At 38.1% G+C, this 19,656-nt stretch overlaps 1 protein-coding gene across 1 annotated transcript; it reads right to left on the bottom strand.

Annotated features, from left to right (window-relative positions):
• Nucleotides 1–883: 883 nt before the first annotated feature.
• smc1b (structural maintenance of chromosomes 1B) lies at nt 884–19,608 on the bottom strand. Its single transcript, XM_082158963.1, has 27 exons — nt 19,341–19,608; nt 18,464–18,649; nt 18,269–18,381; nt 17,942–18,145; nt 17,628–17,866; nt 15,420–15,678; nt 15,145–15,285; nt 13,025–13,107; nt 12,625–12,832; nt 11,957–12,142; nt 11,649–11,834; nt 11,404–11,550; nt 9,884–10,039; nt 9,680–9,796; nt 9,286–9,392; nt 9,024–9,165; nt 8,711–8,856; nt 8,462–8,615; nt 8,261–8,356; nt 5,830–5,986; nt 5,413–5,567; nt 5,177–5,328; nt 4,993–5,062; nt 4,802–4,912; nt 3,324–3,833; nt 2,511–2,742; nt 884–2,398 (listed from the first exon to the last, which is right to left on the bottom strand). Exons 1-25 carry the CDS (start codon nt 19,447–19,449, stop codon nt 3,732–3,734), a joined length of 3,726 nt encoding a protein of 1,241 aa, XP_082015089.1. The 5' UTR covers nt 19,450–19,608; the 3' UTR covers nt 884–2,398; nt 2,511–2,742; nt 3,324–3,731.
• Between the last annotated feature and the right edge of the window lie 48 nt (nt 19,609–19,656).

Raw genomic sequence — 19,656 nt, 5'->3', positions numbered from 1 at the left:
GGAATACCAATACGAATAAACCTCTCAATCTGATTTTGGGGAAAAGGAACGTGAATTATTAAACACAATAAAACATTACATAAATTATTTTAAATGCAGGGTTGGGCAAAATTCTTTATTTAAGTTTAGATTTTTAATTGATGGGCTGGAATTGGGTTTGGAATAACAGTAAGTAAAAAAACAAATCAACAGATGAATGCAATTTGTCCAACACCAGTTTTGCTGTAAAACACAAGTCATTCATTTAAACTAAATATGCATATTCATTCTTATGTATTTAGTAGATGTTTTCTCTGAAAATCAGATTTTATAGAATATACTTACAGATGATATAAAAAAATATTTAAAAAAATTGTGAATGCATTCTCAATCCTGAATGGTCCACAACCCTGAGTAAACGTCAACATATTTTGAGTCTTCTAGAGAAAGATGCACACCTGATTTCTGCAGATGAAACTGGATCCATTCCAGTAAGTGAGAAATTCACACAGCTCCTTCACTTTAACTGGATTAGGCTGAGGATAACTGATGAAAACAGTTAAACATGCTCCTAATGTTTTACTTGTCGAGTGCACATCATCACAGTATAGTGTTTATTCACGTGAACTGAATTATATTTCGAGTTATGAAAAGAACTGAAAGCTCAACTAAACACATGCATTGAACACACAAAACAGGTAGTAACATATACGTAAGTGTTACCAATACTAGTACGTATGTATTAGTCAACATCTACCTGTAGTCATGACATCTGTGTTGGAGTTTCCTGACTCTTTTCTTACTGAGAGCAAAGCCGAACTCATCGAAGCCTACAGAGCTGCTCCGCCGTGAAGTGCTGCTCTTCCCGCTGCTCGAGCTGCTCACTCTCCTCAACATGGTTCTCAGGCAATCAGTTTGATTTCATTCTGCACGCGCTGTACACTGAACTGTAACCGACGCTTGAACTCAGCGCCAAGATGAACACAATCAAACTACTCTTCAAAATAAAAGTCTCGACTCTTGACATATATCGTAAGACAGTCACAAATAATAATATATATAAAATAATTGATATAAAAAATAATAATAATAAACTGTATTAAACTTGACACATTTGAAAAGGTAATATTATTTTATAACATATTTATGATTGGAATCTGCTTTCCTCTCGAGTCAGGATTGGTCAGTTGGTGAAACCTCAGGATATGTTCATTATTCTATATTTATGAGTCATTTACATCCCTCTGGGTTGCCGAGGACCCCCAAATATATAAGCAATATCACACGAGTAGAGTAGCCGTGCATGGCTCTATATCAGCACGGCTGTGGATGATGTGATTCGGCCCGCAGGCGACGTTGTAGAAAGTTTGTTCTATGACTTCATCGTTACGTCATCGCGTTTAATAGTATTTAAATGTGTATGGTAGGCTACTAGTGAATATTCACCTTTTTTTTAATTCATTCAGTATTTAAGTCAAAATAGAGTCAATCCAAATCCAAAATCCATGAATGGAGGCAGATTGGTGCCATCTGGTGGAAAGAAATGAAAATCACCTGTAATACCATCATGGTGTAGCCACTAGATCCTGTATAGTTACTGAGAACCAAGACTTTAGGTTTTGTGTAACTTTCTGTTTTTTCATTTGTTTGAAATGTTAATATGGTGCTTTTACATTAATAGAGTCCAAAGCATTTTGTTTCTCATCAAAATTCATTAAATGTAACAAAAAAAGAAATGTTTTATCAGAATTTAACCCATCTGGGATTGATCTATTTTAACCTCTTAGTTCAGTCTCTTGGCTAAATTTTGCAATTTACGCCCACACCAGTTCATTTATGTGTATGTTTGTCTATTTTGTACTCTTGATGGTTTAGATTTTAACCTCATTGCCATGTGCTTTTTTGCATCGTGGATGATTTGTGGATTGTACACCCAAAAAATTCTTTGCATTTATATATTTTTTCGCATTTCCGATTAATTTCCTATAGTGAAGAGTGCCAGTGTAACTTTTTCTCTCTTGACATTTAGCCTTTTACAATCATGTAAATTTTTTCTGTTCTGGCCAGTGCCACAAAAAGTAACAGGTTTCGTAATCATTCCGATTAAGTTACCATTACCATTTAAAGTCAAAAGTGACTAAAGAGGACCAGAGGGTTAATGACAATTTACATTACATCACTTTTACATTACACATGGATTCATTAAATCCACAGTGGGCTCTAGTTGTGTACTGCACATTTTGTAAACATCAATATTGGTAAGCTTTCATGATTATTGCACATAAAACGATTTCAAGCCACTCAAAGAAGAATATATTCTGAAAGCACAAAATCCAGTACAGGACATCAGAATAAACAGTTGATCAAAAACAAGCACTTTCTTCTGAACAGGCAGGAGAGGGCAGATGTCCTTCAGTACCTGATAAAAAGGTAAACGGCTTTTCAATACATTGACTTCAATAGTTGACTAAAAATAGAACAACAAGAACTTTTACAGTGATTTGACATGCATTACTGTTTAAGAACATAACCTTCCATTGAAGGCCTGCCTTGAGCAGGATTGGTGGGATTCCTGGAGTCACACAATAGATTCCTCAATGCCCTGTTCACTCTGTGGATCTGAGCCAACAACAGGGTGGGGGTGTCTGGGAACTCCTGAATCTCTTTTTTGCTGGAGCATAACCTCTCTCGAACCTGCTCTAAAGCATGTAGTCCCATCCACAGAAGGTCCTTTTCCCTCTCCAAGTCCTTCAGTTTTTTCACCTGCAAATATAAAAATATGCTCATGCGATCTCTTCTTTTTTTAAATGCTACATAATTTGGAGCGTTTTACATTTTTGCATGATAATCTGTGACTGTATTAGCGTTTGTTTACATACAGCTGCCTCAAAAACAAAATTACAAACAGGTTTTCACAATTGCATTGTGCAAAGTAAACAAAATTAAAATAGACCACAATGTGTGTGTTAAGTAGCTGTGAACTATGAGTATTCCCATCGGAGCTGGACGGGAATGTCGTGATGAACTGTGATAGCTGACGTCTGTGTTTGAGAATAAACTATTAGTTTGAAAGAAATACTGATGCAACTTTTATTTTATAGTTTTAAGATAATAGATAACCAACCTAAAATAAACAGTTAAACCTGAATTAACAGCAGTACATACATTACTTGACTAAATTATGCTTTCTACCTTTTCTAAACGGTGTGAATGCTTAGTTTATCCAACAATATGGTCACTTCAATTATATTTGAATTACTTCGACTTGTTTACTAAAAGCATTCCTAGAAAACCCCCGATAGCATTACAAATTATAACAAACATAGATGAGAAAGCAAACTAACCCAGAGGAAGAACTGCACTGCATCCAGACTGGTAAGACTGTTCCTGAGAGGGACAATGACCACTGTGTAAGAAGCCATTGGAGTTGCTAAAGAAAGCAAAGCTTTACATTTGAGGAAACGAGGAGAGAAGCAGAGAGTAAGAGAGAATGGAATAACAGAGGCTGAGGATTTGCTGAAACTCCACCCTAGTGACAGAGCGGCAGGTCAAAGTGTACAGTTTGCACAACCACTAATGAAGAAATTCAAACAAACATCTTTGCAAACGCAAACAATAAAACTGTATTAAAATTACTTTACATATTGAACAAAAGCAAACACATGAAACACTTTAAAATGTAACTACTTTTCTAACTTTCACAGTATAACATTGAAGTAGAACAGTTCTGGCATTATCTGCCGTAAACCCATTTAAATCATTTGTCCATCTCTCTTTTCTGTGCCGTTCTCATCGTTCAGTGGGTATGGGGTGAGGTCCAGGGTGAGAAGACGGCTGAACATGCATTCATCAAACTGTGACGACAAGCAAAAAAAGGGGATGCATGATAAATGAGAGAACTCGGATACAACTGGCATGAATCAAAAAGCATCCAGAATTTGAAAAGACTCATTATTTAATTTTTTTGATAAACAAGTTTAATTTCTGTGTTGATGTACTTCCTGCTAATAAAGGAAGCTGGTATATAATGAATGGTTTGTCTACTTTTTGAGAACAAAAATTTGATACACCTCTGTAAACAATATTTTTCAAATATTATAACAAAACATTATTTCCAAATGTTATCATATGTTGGTGCATATACCTGTGTATATATATATAGAGAGAGCTATATTGTAAGAAAAAGGTGGTTACTTTGAAAAAGCTCATACATTAAGAGTTTGGAGTTCATTCTTTTTTCTTTAAAGACAATGTAAAGACATTTATAATGTATCAAAAGATTTGTTTCAAATAAATGCTGTTCCTTTGAACTTTCAATTCATTGATTCTTAAAAAAAAAATGCATCATGGTTATCTAGTTTTAATTAAACAAGCCTTTGAAGTTTGGGCAAAAACTTCTGGCAATGATGCGTTTTCTTGTACTTTATTTTTTTCACAGCGCTGAATGTCATATGGTGATTGTGAAACACCTCACTTGTATGATTTTATGGTGAAATGTGTTATTTTTCATGCTATTTTGAACAAGAACAATGCACTGTGGCTTAAATTCAGCGCGAGAGGCACAGCAAAAAATAGACTTGGCGCTGAAACGATGGCAGCACTGCCGTTTCTGCTCTGCTCCACGCTGCCGCACCGCCTCTGCGTGCAGTGTGAATGCTCTAATCTGATAACATGGGCAGCGTAAAAAATATGCACTGCTTACGCGTTCAGTGTTATGCATTAAACTGAAAAAAAGGGGAAAAATCAGACCCTACAGACATGGGGACTCTAAATGGACCATGAGTGATGAGATTGATGTGATACAGTGTGGATGTGTGTATACCGAAGAATAGACTCCAAGGAGAGCGTCTGCCCGCGAGTAGAACTCTTCCTTCAGGGAGATCACAATGATCTGGCAGCTTTCTCTGGACATCATCCGGAAAAATCCTGTAACCTGAAAGGAAACGATGTCTTTCTATCATGGCAGATAAAGAATATCAAAGCACGTTTTTGAGACAGTGAGGCTGGTCTTACCTTGCCAATGTTTGTGTTGTCCAGGGCAGCATCCACTTCATCCAGCACAAAGAACGGGGCAGGACGAAAGCTAAGATTAAACAACAATGATCTTTACAGTTTTCTCCCACATCAAAAACATCTGTATTTATAGTCAGATATTACTTTATAAGAAGTTTGTTTATGTGCTTATGCTGTTTTTCACCTGTGAATGGCAAAGACCAAAGCGAGAGCAGCGATGGCCTTCTCTCCTCCTGACAGGTTGTCCATGGCCATGAATCGTTTCCCAGGAGCCACACAGTTATAGTTGATGCCGTCCAGGTAAGGCTCATATGCGTTCTCAGCGCTGAAAATGGCCTAAAGGACGTGAGTAAAAACAACGTTTCATACAAAAATAAAAATGAATGAACAAGTCATTGAAGAAGTGAGTCAAGCATGGACCTGAGCGCTGGTGTTTCTGCAGAGCTTCTTGTAGATCTGGTCGATGACGATAGACACATGTTCAAAGCACTGATTAAAGAGTTGGAAGCGTTTGGTCTTCACTTGCTCAAACTCCTGACCGCATTTCTTAGTAGTTTGTGTGCTTGTCTCAAAAGCTGAGGGTTTTTGAGTATGGAGAGGTAAAAACACACAAACATGATCAATGTTTTATGTGATTGATGGATGCGTTACGACAATAAATTTAAACCCAAAAAGGGTTATTATTACAAACTAAAACTAACCATAGATAATCTCAAAGCTAATAGACATAGACTACCTAGGCAACTAAAAATTTTAAATGTAGAAAGTTTAATAGAGGGGCTATTTCAGGAGTAGTCCCATTCCCCACCATGAAATGTATACATATTTGTCTCGTACCATCCATGACTTCCCGGTAGCTGTCCTTAACCTCTCTGATCTTTTCTAGAGCTTTCAGGTTGGGAGCTCTGGACATCATGATCACGGACTCCAGAGAAGAGATGCTCTCTTTGAGCTTCTCCAACTGAGCCTCCAATTCACTCTCATCAGTGAGGGCCTACACACACACAATAAATCAAAATCACTTCTACAACTAGGGCTGTCGCGGTGAAGGATTTTCCCTTGCGGTAATTTTGAGTGGCTCAATAGCGCGATATGCGATATTATCGCCATTTATTTATTTTGATTTATTTGTTGCTATATAAATAAGTGTTACGATGTGGTCAGCATGCACAAAAATGAGGACATATTCAGTAACCAATGTAACCGAAACTAAACAGCTTTGAAACAGGAAGTGAAGTAAACAGAAGAGAATGTCGAAGTAAGGATCAACATAACAGAACATAAACCTGACAATAAGCTTGTTATGCCTGGTTCAGATTACACGATTTTAGCCCGATTTTGGCACGATCCGTTTGACGTAGGGTGTCGTGGGGATTCGCAAATGACATCGTTTCATCTCGTATAGTGTGTCATAGTGGGCGACAACCTACGTCGCATCTGCGATGCTTCACGACATCACGACATAAAGACTAGCATGTTTAATTTTTTAACGGTCCTCCACGACGACAGCGCGCGAGAGAGAGAGAGAGAGTGTGCGTGTATGTGTGTGTGTGTGTGTGTGTGTGTAGGCTATGTGAGTGAGCGTGTGTATGTGCAAGTGAATGAGTGTGTGAAACGGCTCGTGATGACAGGTCGGAAAACAACGTGTAGTCTGACATGTTTCTTGTCCACGACATGACAAGATTTTTAGGAGTCAAAATCGTGTAATCTGACACAGTGACTATCGTAACAGACAAAAAAATCGTGTAATCTGAACCAGGCATTAGGCTATTTTTATATGTATAACCGTTAGTTCCGATCCTTGAATCTGACTGGATAAGAGGCTTTCTGCTGATATTTCACCAGTATCATCGTCTTCGTCTCTGCGCATAGACAGGCTGTCATTCAGCACGCAGTTACATTGACTACGTTTACAAGCTGTTAAAATTCGGGTTATGGTCGGGTTAAGGTGACTATTTGGGTTTCTGAAACATTCAGAATAACCCGTTTACATGCGTGAGCAGAGAGAGTTACTCCTGTATACATGGAATTTGTAATCAATTGGCAATATCCCGATGTAAACGGCGACGCACGGTTAGCGTCTGGACGTACGGACAACCTTAATACGCAATATGCGTCATTTCCGATTCTTCTTCCTGTATCCAAAGACAACAACAGCAGCAGCACGCGGATAATGAATAGTTCGGGGCAGATAGCGATCGCCTTTGTTTGCGCTTTCCTCCTCGCTCCAAAAGTGTGGTGCTGTGCTGCATCTCGCCATGTTTACCTCTACTTCTTGTTTACTTCCGGTATACTGCACGCGGGTTTTTGTATGCGCCGTCTCTCTTCAAAAGACCAAGATTCCTTGCGAATAGAACATGCGCGGAACACAAATCAATGTTCCTTTTGATGGGGGTATGCCGATACGCGTTTACATGACCAAATATTCGGGTTAGAAAAGGGGTACCCCAGGGATCATATCCGGGTTTTTAAAAACCGGGATATGAGCATATCCGGGTTTTTGCCGGTGTTTACATGGCCGTGCGCGACCGGGTTATTGCTAATATTCCGGTTTTGAACGGGTTATTGGCTGCATGTAAACGTAGTCATTGTTATGTCACTAGGTGGCGGCAAGGGACTGTCTTTGAGTGAGTCATTAAACTGTTCATTCAACAAACACGTTCAAAACGCTGATTCATTAAAAGATAGATGTAATGATACAAGGTGTTAATTATTTTAACTTTGAGCTCCACTTTTCAAGGCTCAGCTGACCAGCAATGCGTCGCATGGGTAACGCTGAAGCTTAACTTAATAGAGACCAACGGCATTGATTCAATGCAACCATTCATGGTAAATACCCTTAAACGTTAAAAGGATGATACGACAAATATTTCGCTTTCCTTGGACTCGGCAACCTTTTCACAAATATATGACTTGACCTCAAAGACAGACGCAGGTAATCGCACGCGCTCAGTCGATCTCTCTCATTCACTGTCTGTTTAGGCTTGTTAAGTGCAAATCCACGAAGCCTCTGTACAAATCACCATGATAAACACAGTCTTGTTATCATTATTAACTTATTTAACATTAAATACACGTGCATGAAATTCAAAACAAGCAGGGTATAGCCTTATGAAAAAAGAAAACGTGAATATTGCGGTTACTTGCATTCCTCTGCGGTTGGCTTGTCAATAGCGCGGTACTACAATATTACGGTTATCGCAACAACCCTATCTACAGCATAAGAATGACCGCTCTGAGTGAGACTGCTTTAATGTCATGTTTTCACCTTAAGGCTCTTGTCCAGTGTTGAATAGTCAAACATCAATTGCGCTTCTCTTTCATAAATATCCAACGTGCTGATGCTCTGAGACTCTGAGTCCAGCTGCAATAAAGTTAGAGGACACTTAACAAGCAGAATAGGAAAAATACAAAAGGGAATATAATCTGTGCTGCCTTATTTTGAGTAGATCTGACCCTCTGTTTGCACCTGTATGTCACTGATGTCATCCAGATCTCCTGAAATCAGTGTCAACGGTAGGTTGTCTATCTTACAGCCCAGCAGCAGGTTGTGTCTGCTCAGTCTCAGCTGTTCTAGGGCTGCCTCAGCGCAGATCGTTTCCTTCTGAAGCTTCATCAGCACCCTGCAGACAACCAGGAGAAATAAATCAAATAAATAACACCAACTATTAGCATCTATTTTTTCTCAGATCAACCATTATCATGCTCAGACACCCACTTGTTTCTCTCCTGTGAGCCTTTAAGAGTCTTGTCAAGCTCTATCTTGGCAGTGTTAACTAAAGTTGTCTTTTCTGACAGCTGGTTGTTCAGTTCTAGGAGATTTGATTGTGTCTTCTCCACAGCTATCAAAAGTCTGTCCTCCACCTGGTGGAGACGTGGGGAACAGACAGCAGTACTTCAAATATAAAAACCAAACATGTCAGAACCTTTTTACAGTACCAGCTCAACATGACACTAAACAGAGTAAAAAAAAGATAAATGTAGTCAAAATGTCAAATGTTGTGTCTCAAAAGTGGAGTGAGTGAGTTTGCCTCTTTCAAGCTAATAACGATGTTCTCCTCTTTTTCGATGGTCTCTTCTATTTTCTTCATCTGTTTGACGAGTTTCTTCAACTGAGCCTGCTCATACTCCAGCTGGATACTTAGCAGGGTATGCTGGGACTCAAACTGAAGGCTGGACAATCAGGAGATTTAATTAGCCAGATTTAGTTCACATAATATTTCATGCCATAATGTACAAATGCACTGTGATGCCAGTGATAACATGGCTAGGATTTGTTTGTGCAGGTCTTACCGCTTCTTCTCAAGCTCCTGCTGCAGTCGCAGATAATCCTGCTCATACTCACGGATGTTAGCCACACCGATCTCTACGCAGAAGTCTGCAAACACCACGTCCTCCATCTAAGAGGAGCAAAATCAACCCACAAGAGAGCTTAGCATGGAGGAATGATATTGATCAATACTTTTTTTTTTTTTAGAAGAAGAATGTTTTTAAAGAGATTGACTAAATACTGTAAAACTATAATCTCAGCAGTTAAGTGTACATTTGTGCCACCTTGCTGTCATTATTGGCATGAATAACAACAACAAAAACTCATATTGAACAACTTTAAATTCCTTGATATTTCCTAGTTTTCCATGACCACGTAAAACCGCAAAGAGATCATGTTACACTTAAATCAATTGACCTGGTGAATTTTGTTCCTGACGGCCGTCATCTCATTATCCTTTAGTTCTACATTCTCAGTCTGTATCTCAAACTGGGCCTCGAGGTTGGAGAGCTCACTTCGGAGTTTGGAAATCTCCTAAAGTTCACACACACACACAAAGATTTCATAAGAGTATTAGAGATGTTTAAATGTCATGCAACAATGGAGAAGGGGAAAGAAAGAAGAAAGAGTGTGACTTGCAGCCTGAGAAGCTGGGATGCTCTTCTTGCGTATGGAGTCCAGTTCTGTATTGGAGTATTTGAGGCGAGTCTGGTTTCCCTGAGACTGAGCCCTGATCTGCTTCAAATCCACTTCCTTACGCCTCAGCTTCATCAGGGCCTGCACATACATCAACAATATAGGCCTGCAATATAACACTGTATGACATGATCAAGAGAAAGTGAATCTCTTCCATACAAATAAGAATATTTAATCTAAGTAGCCACGCCCACACTGAAATCTCATTGGTCCAAAATCCTGCTATATATTAAACATTAAATACATGCTGACTAGGCATGTATTTAATTGTCGATAATACATTTAATCGATACAACTTATCGATCATCGATTAAGCAGGTCTTCATGCGCGTGCGCGCTGCTCAACCGCGAAACAAGTAAAGCGAGCGCCCCGGAGTTATGTTTGGGACCATTTTACACCTTCATCATGACTATAAGTTTGCGTGTGCATTCGCAGCCTTTTGTTTTGTGCAAATGTAAGTTGTAATACTGTTTATTTTCTGTAGGCCTATCTACTGTATATCTGATTTATCTCATATTGGATGCATTTGGTTAAGAATTAACTCTGTAGTAAAGCGTCAGCTTCAGCGCGCGCAGCTCAAACGGCAGTGCACGACTAATAATGACTATTGGGACTGTAATATTACATAAGGTTATAAAGAGAACAATATTGTAATAAAACATTGTGAATTATTTGGGTTTAGTTGCCGTGTCGCGTTGCTCCAGGAAGAGCGCGTCCACAACATGAGTAGTTCTGAATGAATGGCACGTAACTTAGTTCAAGTTCACTTGTGCATGAATTTGCGTCATTTTGTGCAGATATAATTTGTAATATTATTTTTATTTTGAATATATCTGATTAATCTCATATAGGATGCGTTTCTTTTAGATAAATAACGTGCTAACAAAGTGCTCCAGTTTAACGGTAGCAGATTCATTCAGCGCGTGCAGTTGTTCCAGGAAGAGCGCGTCCACAACAGTCACACATTCTAACCGCATATGAGGCGGCGTTGGTGACACGTTGTATTAGTAGTTATGTTTGATTATTAAATAATTAATTTAATTATCAATCACATCGAAACATTTTACAATCCTACTAGCCCTTTATTTATATTTAAAACCATTCTAATTGATTTGGTGAGGAACATAGCGTTTTGAGCAGCATTTGCAGACCCTGTCATGCGGTTATAGCCACTGCAGACGCATATCGCAGTATTAAGGCTAACGATTAATCGATTAATTGATCGTTAATTTAAACGACGATCGATCATGGGAATTTGTGAAAATTGACATCCCTAATGCTGACCAATTGACTATGACTTCATTGCATGAAGAAACAAAACCACAACTAGTCAACATGTACTTAATGTTTAATATATAGCAGGATTTTGGACTTTCGACATGATTTTCAGTTTTTATTGCCGCACAGGTATCTATAGTGTCTATTAGCAATCTGGGACACTTACACGCAGCTCGGATGACAGCTTATCCTTCTCCTCCTTCAGTTTATTCATATCCTTCTCATCCCAGCGTCGAGCTTTCTTGCTCAGGTCCGAGGAGCCTCCGGAGATCACCCCAGACTTGCGAAACAAGGTGCCGTCAAGAGCCACAGTCTAAACAAGACATTTTACATGCAACACAAGATAACTGTAAACGTAATCGGCCTGAAATAATGATGTAATCTTTGTGTCATACATGTGCATGTACTCACCTGAAGGCGCTCAGGGCCATCGAAGGCAATGCGACGGGCGTCTCTCACAGAATCGCAGACCAGGGAGTTCCCGCACACAAACTGAATCACCCTCTTAAGCTGAGGGGCGTTTTGAGCGCACTGAACCACATCCACCACCATCTTGGCTCCCTGCACTTCCCTCAGACGCTCGTTCAGAGGGTATACCTGATGCACATACAGTTAAAGAACACTCTTTGCAAATCCAACCATAGGAAAAGCTGTATAAGTAAATAAAAAATAAAGCAAAGTAATTAATTATGAAGGGCTTTCACTGATGAGTCACTCACTTCTATATAGTCAATAGGAAGAAATGTCTCTGGTTCGGCTCTTTCCTCTTTCAGAAATCGGATGCATTCATGAGCCACTTTGGCAGACGTCACAATAATAGCGTTCATGTTCTTGCCAAACAGCTTGGTGACGGCGAGCAGGTATTTCTTGTGGATGGGCTGGCACAAGTCCACCAGACGGCCATACTGAAATGAGTTAAGAAACCAACAGAAGTTTCTAATTTGAAAGAAGTCTCTTATGCTCACCAAGGCTGCATTTAATTAATGTAAAATACAGTAAAATCAGTTCATTTCAATTATACAAATATTTCGTTATATTACTGTATTACATTATAATACTGTTTTATACATTTAAAATTGTTATTTATTCCTGTGATGCAAAGCTGAATTTTCAGCATAATTACTCGAGTCTTCAGTGTCACATGATCCTTCAGAAATCAGCTGCTCAAGAATCATTAATAATTATCAATATGGAAAACAGTTCCTGCTTATTATTTTTGTGGAAACCACCCCCCTACTGACAGTATTGATGTTACTGTCAAAAACGAAAATATTTAAAATGTTTCCACAATTTCTTGCAATGCTTCAATCTAACAGATGACAAGAAACATAAGGTCTAATCTGCTTGACTGGCATTAGGGGGCTGTGTAAGCTGATTGTTACCGTACCACTGTATCAGGGTAGAGTCTCCTGAGGCTTTCAAGGACTTCGTCTCGTTTCTGCTGTCGTCGATTCTCTTGGCTGTCCAGCCGAGCGTTCTGCAGTTTGGTCAGCACCTGCACGAGCTCCTCGTTCACCTCCTCCAATCGTATGGAGCCTCTCGATAGCTCCTCTGCCAGCTGCTCCTCCTGCTGACACTGCTCCTCCAGAGCTTTCCTTCAGAAAAAATGAATAAGATGTGACTGACCGTTCAACTGAATAATGTTAAATAAATAATAATAATACAATTCAGTTACAGTAATATTTTTGTAAATTAATACAATAACACAAAACAAATCTTTAATCACATCCCTACAAGCTCTATAATGTTGGTTCTTATTAGTGCAGAGGTATTTAAGGGTGTCATACATAGTAGTGTTGGCATACTCCTCCAGCTTCTCTGCCCTTCTGCTGAAATCTTCCATCCGAGTTTGAGAGTGTTTAATATTTGCCTGCAAACAAACATTTATATCATGAAATAAATCACACGGCTCAGTGCTAAGGATTTTTTCTACTAGCCCACATTTTTACTTTTCTACTGGCCCCACCACATTTTTTTCACTGTTTTTGAACCCAGTAGCCTTTTATTCTAATAAGGTTATGAACACCAACACAGGGTTTTTCCTACATTGAAAATTTTTTGCCGGCCGCCAAAAAGATTTTTTGTCCCGCCAAAGCCTTATTTGATCTGTAGTTGGGTTTTGTGAGTGAAGCAGGCTACTGACGGAGTGACGGAGAGAACGATCACAGCGCCCCACCCCCGCGCGGGCACTCTCCGTCTTCAGTTCTGTCTTTGGTCCCTCCCTTGCATCAAAATCAACTGATCCTAAAGGTCGGAAGAACGAATCCATGTTTCACGTGGTGCATTCGGAGAATATTTTTGCTGAATTAGCGCTGAATTGCAGTCAAAAAAAAGTTGCCTTATCTTCTCTTACAACTTGTGACAAGTATTTCGCACATGCAGCTGCCATAACTTTAAATAAACGGCAAAAAAAATAAAATATATATCTGTCCAGTTTGAAGTGTTTTTTTTGTGTGTGTGTTGACAAATCTTTCGTGATGTCCTAACAGCCAGGATTCCCACACAACACGTCCGCTAAAGTCCGATTCGCGACCTAATGACTACTTTGAGCCGATTCATTATAATGAATGGTTAAAGCAATTGGTCTGCCGTCAGTGTCTGAATCGGTGTATAACAAATCATTACTTAGAAGAGCATACACATCTGAAATGAGAAAGTAAGTGTGCTTACCTCATTTAGCAAGAGTGTTTAGTAAAATTTAGCCTTAATAATCCACAGTATGTATAGGCCTGCCTATGACAATGTGTAGCAAATCGATGATGTTTACAGTACATGTAAAATAAGTTGTAATCGCTTTCTTTTACTATCTAGCCTGACAGTGATCGTTTTTTCATGAATAAATAGGATAAGAAAAAAATCACAAACTGTTTCTTTGTATTTATTTTAAATTGAACATTTATTGTCAATATTGGGCTTGCGGATCATGTGGGTACTAGGGTACTCTTTGCTGTGTGTGGATGACCATGTCGGTCAGCCACCACAATTTTGACCCAGGAAAAACCCTGCAACATTTTAGAAACTAGTGAAATTGAACAATTCTTGATTCCAATTTCGATACCACAGTTAAAACTACTAGCGTAACTAATATGAAGTTCAAATTAGTGCTTGAACGACGCGTCGTAAATTAGTGTATTTACATGGAATGTGTCAATTCGTCACGCTATTTATATTCCCCAATGATGGCGGCTCCCGGGCATGCTGAAAATCAGCTGTTATTACAAAAATATCCAGCCCAATCTAAACACCCTGCTCTGTACACCCTGTAAAACTGAAATGGCAAACCACAGCAGCACAACTTTTATGCAGGGGCATCTGAAAAGAAAGAAAACATCCCGGGGCTCTGACCTCAAAAAGACGAGACGGCAGTGTAATTATTTGGACTATGGCAGTGTAATTTTACACAGCAATAGAATACTGTTGTCAGCCTCATATTTTGTGCTTAATATAAATGTGCATGGTTAGTTATAATGCTGTTGTGACTTCAACTGTTTGATCATATAGCTGAATGAACATAACATTAATCTCCTGAATGAACAAAACATTACAGGATTCATACTTGTAAGCAGTTGCTGCTGTAAATCGCCAAAAAATCATTAAGTAAAAGTTCATACATAGATTAGTTGCGGATATAATTTATTTGTAAATGATTGGTTATTATTTATCGGTAAATTAACCAAAGGTTTAATCAATTATTCAGAATCAATAGATTAACTGTGAGGGAAAAAATAATTGTTCGATTAATCGAAAAACCTAGATTAGATTAATCGATTGAAAAAATAATCGTTTGTTCCATATTAAAGACAAGTAAACAGTCGATGATAAAATAAGAACAAATAAACAATTACAGAGTTACTTACTGTATATCAAAATATCGCAAAAAGACACTCACATAAAGACAGAAGCCTACCTGTATCTCACTTTTCCTCCTCAGGTCAAACTGCAGCTTCTCACGGTCTGCTTTTATCTCCCAGTGCAGCTTCTCTGCGCTTTGGTTTAAAATCGCTCCCTTTTTCCTGGCCAGCTCTTTGAGTTCCTTATACCGCTCCATCTGTACAAAGTCAAACAGTGTGTAACATAATACATCTTAATGTTTTCACCTCTACTTTATTTCAGTGATTATTATTTTCCAATGCAATTATGTTGTCCTTATAGAGGGAATGTTCACAAAACATTGATTTTAACCTGGGCCTCCTCTAGTTGCACTCCGTCTCCTCTTTGAGCCTCCTCCTCCTCCATCTGCCTCTCAGAGACCGTCCAGGCCTTCTCCAGCTCAGTCAGCTCTCCCTTTAGCTCCTCAAGCTCCTGCTCCTTTTTGGCCTGCTGACTCCGGTTCTTCTGAAGCGATCTTTGCGCCTCATCCACTTTGTGCTCGTGGTGGGAGGTGTTCACTTTAGCTTTGATGAACTGAGGCCTCTGCTGATTAAGAATCTGCTCCTGAGATCTGGAAGAACAACATTCTGCAGTGAGATTTATAAATAAAATAATATTTAGAAAAATTCTGCAGCCATTACTCTAGTTTTTCTCACACAAAATTGTATGCAAAAACATATTTAAAAAAATCACTCACACACACACATATAAACAAGTAACGAATATTATTAATTTAAATATATATACATATATTATATATATATATGAATTACATTAAATAAAGTTAATTTAAGTATTTTATAAGTATATTTTACTTTAAATAATATATAATAATATTTAAATATTTGTTTGTGTATATATACATGTAATGTATATATATTCATTTGATTAATAATAGGTAAAATGTTGTGTGCATTTATAAGAATTATATTATATAAAGTAAAGTGTTACATATGTATATTTTAAATATTAAATAATATTAATTATTTGAATAAACTATTTAAATATTTCTGTTAGTGTATGTATGTGTATATATATATATATATATATATATATATGTAATGTATATAGATTTGATGAATACTAATTATAACAATATAATATGTAAATTGTCACATATATATATATATATATATAAAATAATAGGGCTGTCAACAGATTCAAATTTTATAATCACACCTTATAAAATTAAGTATACACCATTTTTTGTTTAATACGTTTATTAGGCTCATTTTAGATGTGCCACGCCTCGTCTGAAATGTAGGCAAGAGTAGGCGGCTGCAGTGAGGGGAGGACTGAAAAAGTGCAGGCAAGACAGACTTTCTCCTTTCTCATAGTGGATCAGACACCTGCGAGATCAAAGGCAGATATCGCAGGATTCACTCATGCTAATAAACTGGATGTAATTTAGGTTCTGTCTTCAGTTGCTTTTATATGAAAATAAATATAATGAACAAGACACCCAAAGTACTTGTTATATAATTCCATTCGAAAAACATGTTTATCATAGAGTTGTTGTTTTTTTGAAATATGACAATCACATAACTCATAGCGAGATCGCACTGTCAGATTTTGGGAATATTCAAATATTATATGGAGTTCATATTTTTGTTTGTTTTTTTGTGTATAAATTACACACAAAAAACAAACAAAAAACATGATACCAGAGTTTTAAAATTAAACATTTTAAAAGAGAACAATATATCACTGTTGTTTCAACCAATGAGGATTAAGCTGTGCCGTTTCCCATCGTGCTTTTGCACAGCACAGTCGGTGGAGTAACTGCGCCTGACTGCAGAATCCGCACAGATTTTGCTCATCTCAAACGAGCCTATTTTATAATTTGCTATATCCAACAACGTGAACAATCAGATTGAACAATTTCACAAATTTTCTTTGATTGCCACACAGCACAACTTATTCTGACATGTGAGGACATCTTATTTTTCTAGTCAACATTTAGCCAGCTGCTAAAGGCATACAGTAATATTCTCAGGTGCCAGAGCACCCCTCTGCTTGTGCACTATTGAGTCCTGCAAGTGAAAATAGTCTCTCACACGGCACAGCTGAAGCAGGAGTTGCAAGATATTTGAGTGCAAGAGTCACCAGCTTGTCATGACATTTGCTGTGTGCACACCGCTATTGTAAAGGGCATTGTTCAAGGCTTATGCTGGGCACTGCTCTGTATCTAGCAAGAGGGCTGGATTCCAGTGATGTTTCATCATCTGACTCTGTATCAGAGCCCAACCAGAGGAGATCAAATTTCTTTTTTGGTGGCTCTGATTCAGTATCTGAGTGATGTGGAGCCAGGGTCTCTTTTAGAATTTTGTCTAATGTTTCCCAAACTCCAGCTCTTTCTACTTTAGGAAGGCATTTTCTAGTTTTTGAATCTGGCATCAAGAAATATATATATATATATATATATATTTTTTTTTTTTTTTTATAAAGTAATGTTTTTTTAATGTAAAAGTAATGTTTAATGCAAGGATTAGCAGTATAATTTATACTGCAGTGACTCGCCTGATCTCCATCTCCAACTGCTGAAGTTCTCGGTTCAGACGCCCATGTTCTTTCTTCTGAGCCTTCACAGTTTGTTCCCAGACATCCAGGCTGTTCTTCTGCTGCGCCGCGGCCTCCTGTGCGTCCCTCAGTGATTCTGACTGTGCGTTTATGCTTTTCTCATTGTGGAAGAGATGAAAGAGGGTCAGCTGGAGTTTGCTTTCTCTGAGTTCGTCCACCAGTGTCTGATATTTTTCCGCCTGACAAGATCGAGACAAATACATTGTCAAAGAGATGCATCATATGAAAATATTTCAACATCTGACAGGTCTTACCTCAGTCTTATCTTTGAAGACTTGTTTCTTCTCAACTGTAGCCGCTTTCTTCCGGTTGAAATGGAACTGGGTGTCCTCTTTGGCTTTCTGCAGGACCGCTAGCTTGGCATCATAGTCAGCTTTCAGCTCTCCAGAGTTGCTGATTCGTTCAAACATCTTTGTTCGATCTTTGGCATTCATCATGGCAATTGACTCCACAGCACCCTGATATACAAATAAATCCATGATTAGTGTAAGAATAAAAAAAAAAAAACGATTAATAACAATAAATCAAATGATGATAACCAAATGCTACGGCATTTGTTGACCATTTTCTCACTGAAGCACCTGATACACCAGACAATTCTTCGCTTTCACCACAATGCCGATCTTCTCCAGCTCTCCAGTGTACTTCACCAAAGTCATCTGTTTACCATTCACACGATACTCAGAAGATTCCCCTGTAAAAAGTGAATCTTTCCATCAGAAAAGGATTCAGTTCGGTTTTACCATTCATTTCTAGCAGAGCTCAATCACACTCACCCGAAATGCATCTACTGTAGGTTATTTCCTCATTGTCTCTACAGTAGATCATGGTCACACTGGCGAAGGTCGACACGGGTTTGCCGATGTGGGCACCGTGGATGAGATCTCTGGTGTGCTTCACACGGAGGTTTACCGCCCTCTCTCCCATCACGAATCCAAGAGCATCCATGACATTAGATTTGCCTACAGAGGAGAAAAACAACAATCAAAAGTGTTTCAATGACACTAATCCATACTGATGATGCCTCCTAAACATTTTAGCATGCAAAACATCTACATGAAGTTCAAATGTACCACAGTAAACTGGTGGTAACATGGTAAAATTATGGTATGAGAAGATAGTACCATGGTATTTAACGTTACATGATATTCTTACTACTATACTACATTAGACTATATGACATAATATGCCATATAATACTTTAAATATGTAACGTTATATCCCTTAGACTGGTGGTAACATGGTAAAATTATGGTATAAAAAGATAGTACCATGGCATTTACACGCTATATAATACTATGAATATGTCCCTTAGACTGGTGGTCTCTTAGATAACTGGTACGCTTTTAGTACACAAATTATATGTTTTGGCGCCATTCATTTTATAAATCTTTATTTAATCGCTCTTTCCCATAAAAAATGACGCTGACACTCAGATAACTGACAGGAATCGACACCATATAAATGAATGTAAGGTACTGTTAACCATTAACATAACTGTTAGTTAAAAAAGCATGTAACACGCAAAGCATCTTAATAAAGCACGTTATTTGACGAAATGACTAATAATTTGATTAGCGTCGCGTTAACGAGCAAAATACAGTCACGGTTTGGTAAGATTAGCCACGCAAATTAGCTTAATTACCAACTCACCTGATCCATTAGTGCCAATTATGCAATTAAACCTTTTAAATGGGCCAATAGTTTGCTTTCCTTTCCACGATTTGAAATTTTCAACGTCTAGTTGTTTTAAGAAACCCATGTTTCAGTTCTAGATGAAAAAGGCTACTTGGTTTACTCGAATAAAGTTACTGACAGGAAAAAAAGTGGAAGGCGGGAAAACTGCGTCACGATGCTGAATCTGCTGCTTCTAAAATCACCTCGAGGACAAATAAAGACTTTAGATACATTTAATTCTTCCGAAAACAATTGTCTAATTTTTATAAAGTAAAATATAAGAAATTAAATT

Source organism: Leuciscus leuciscus, assembly GCF_965113295.1.
Source record: "Leuciscus leuciscus genome assembly, chromosome: 25".
Classification (NCBI taxonomy): domain Eukaryota; kingdom Metazoa; phylum Chordata; class Actinopteri; order Cypriniformes; family Leuciscidae; genus Leuciscus; species Leuciscus leuciscus.
Note: the sequence above shows the minus strand (reverse complement) of the source record. Positions and strands in the feature narration are given on the sequence as shown.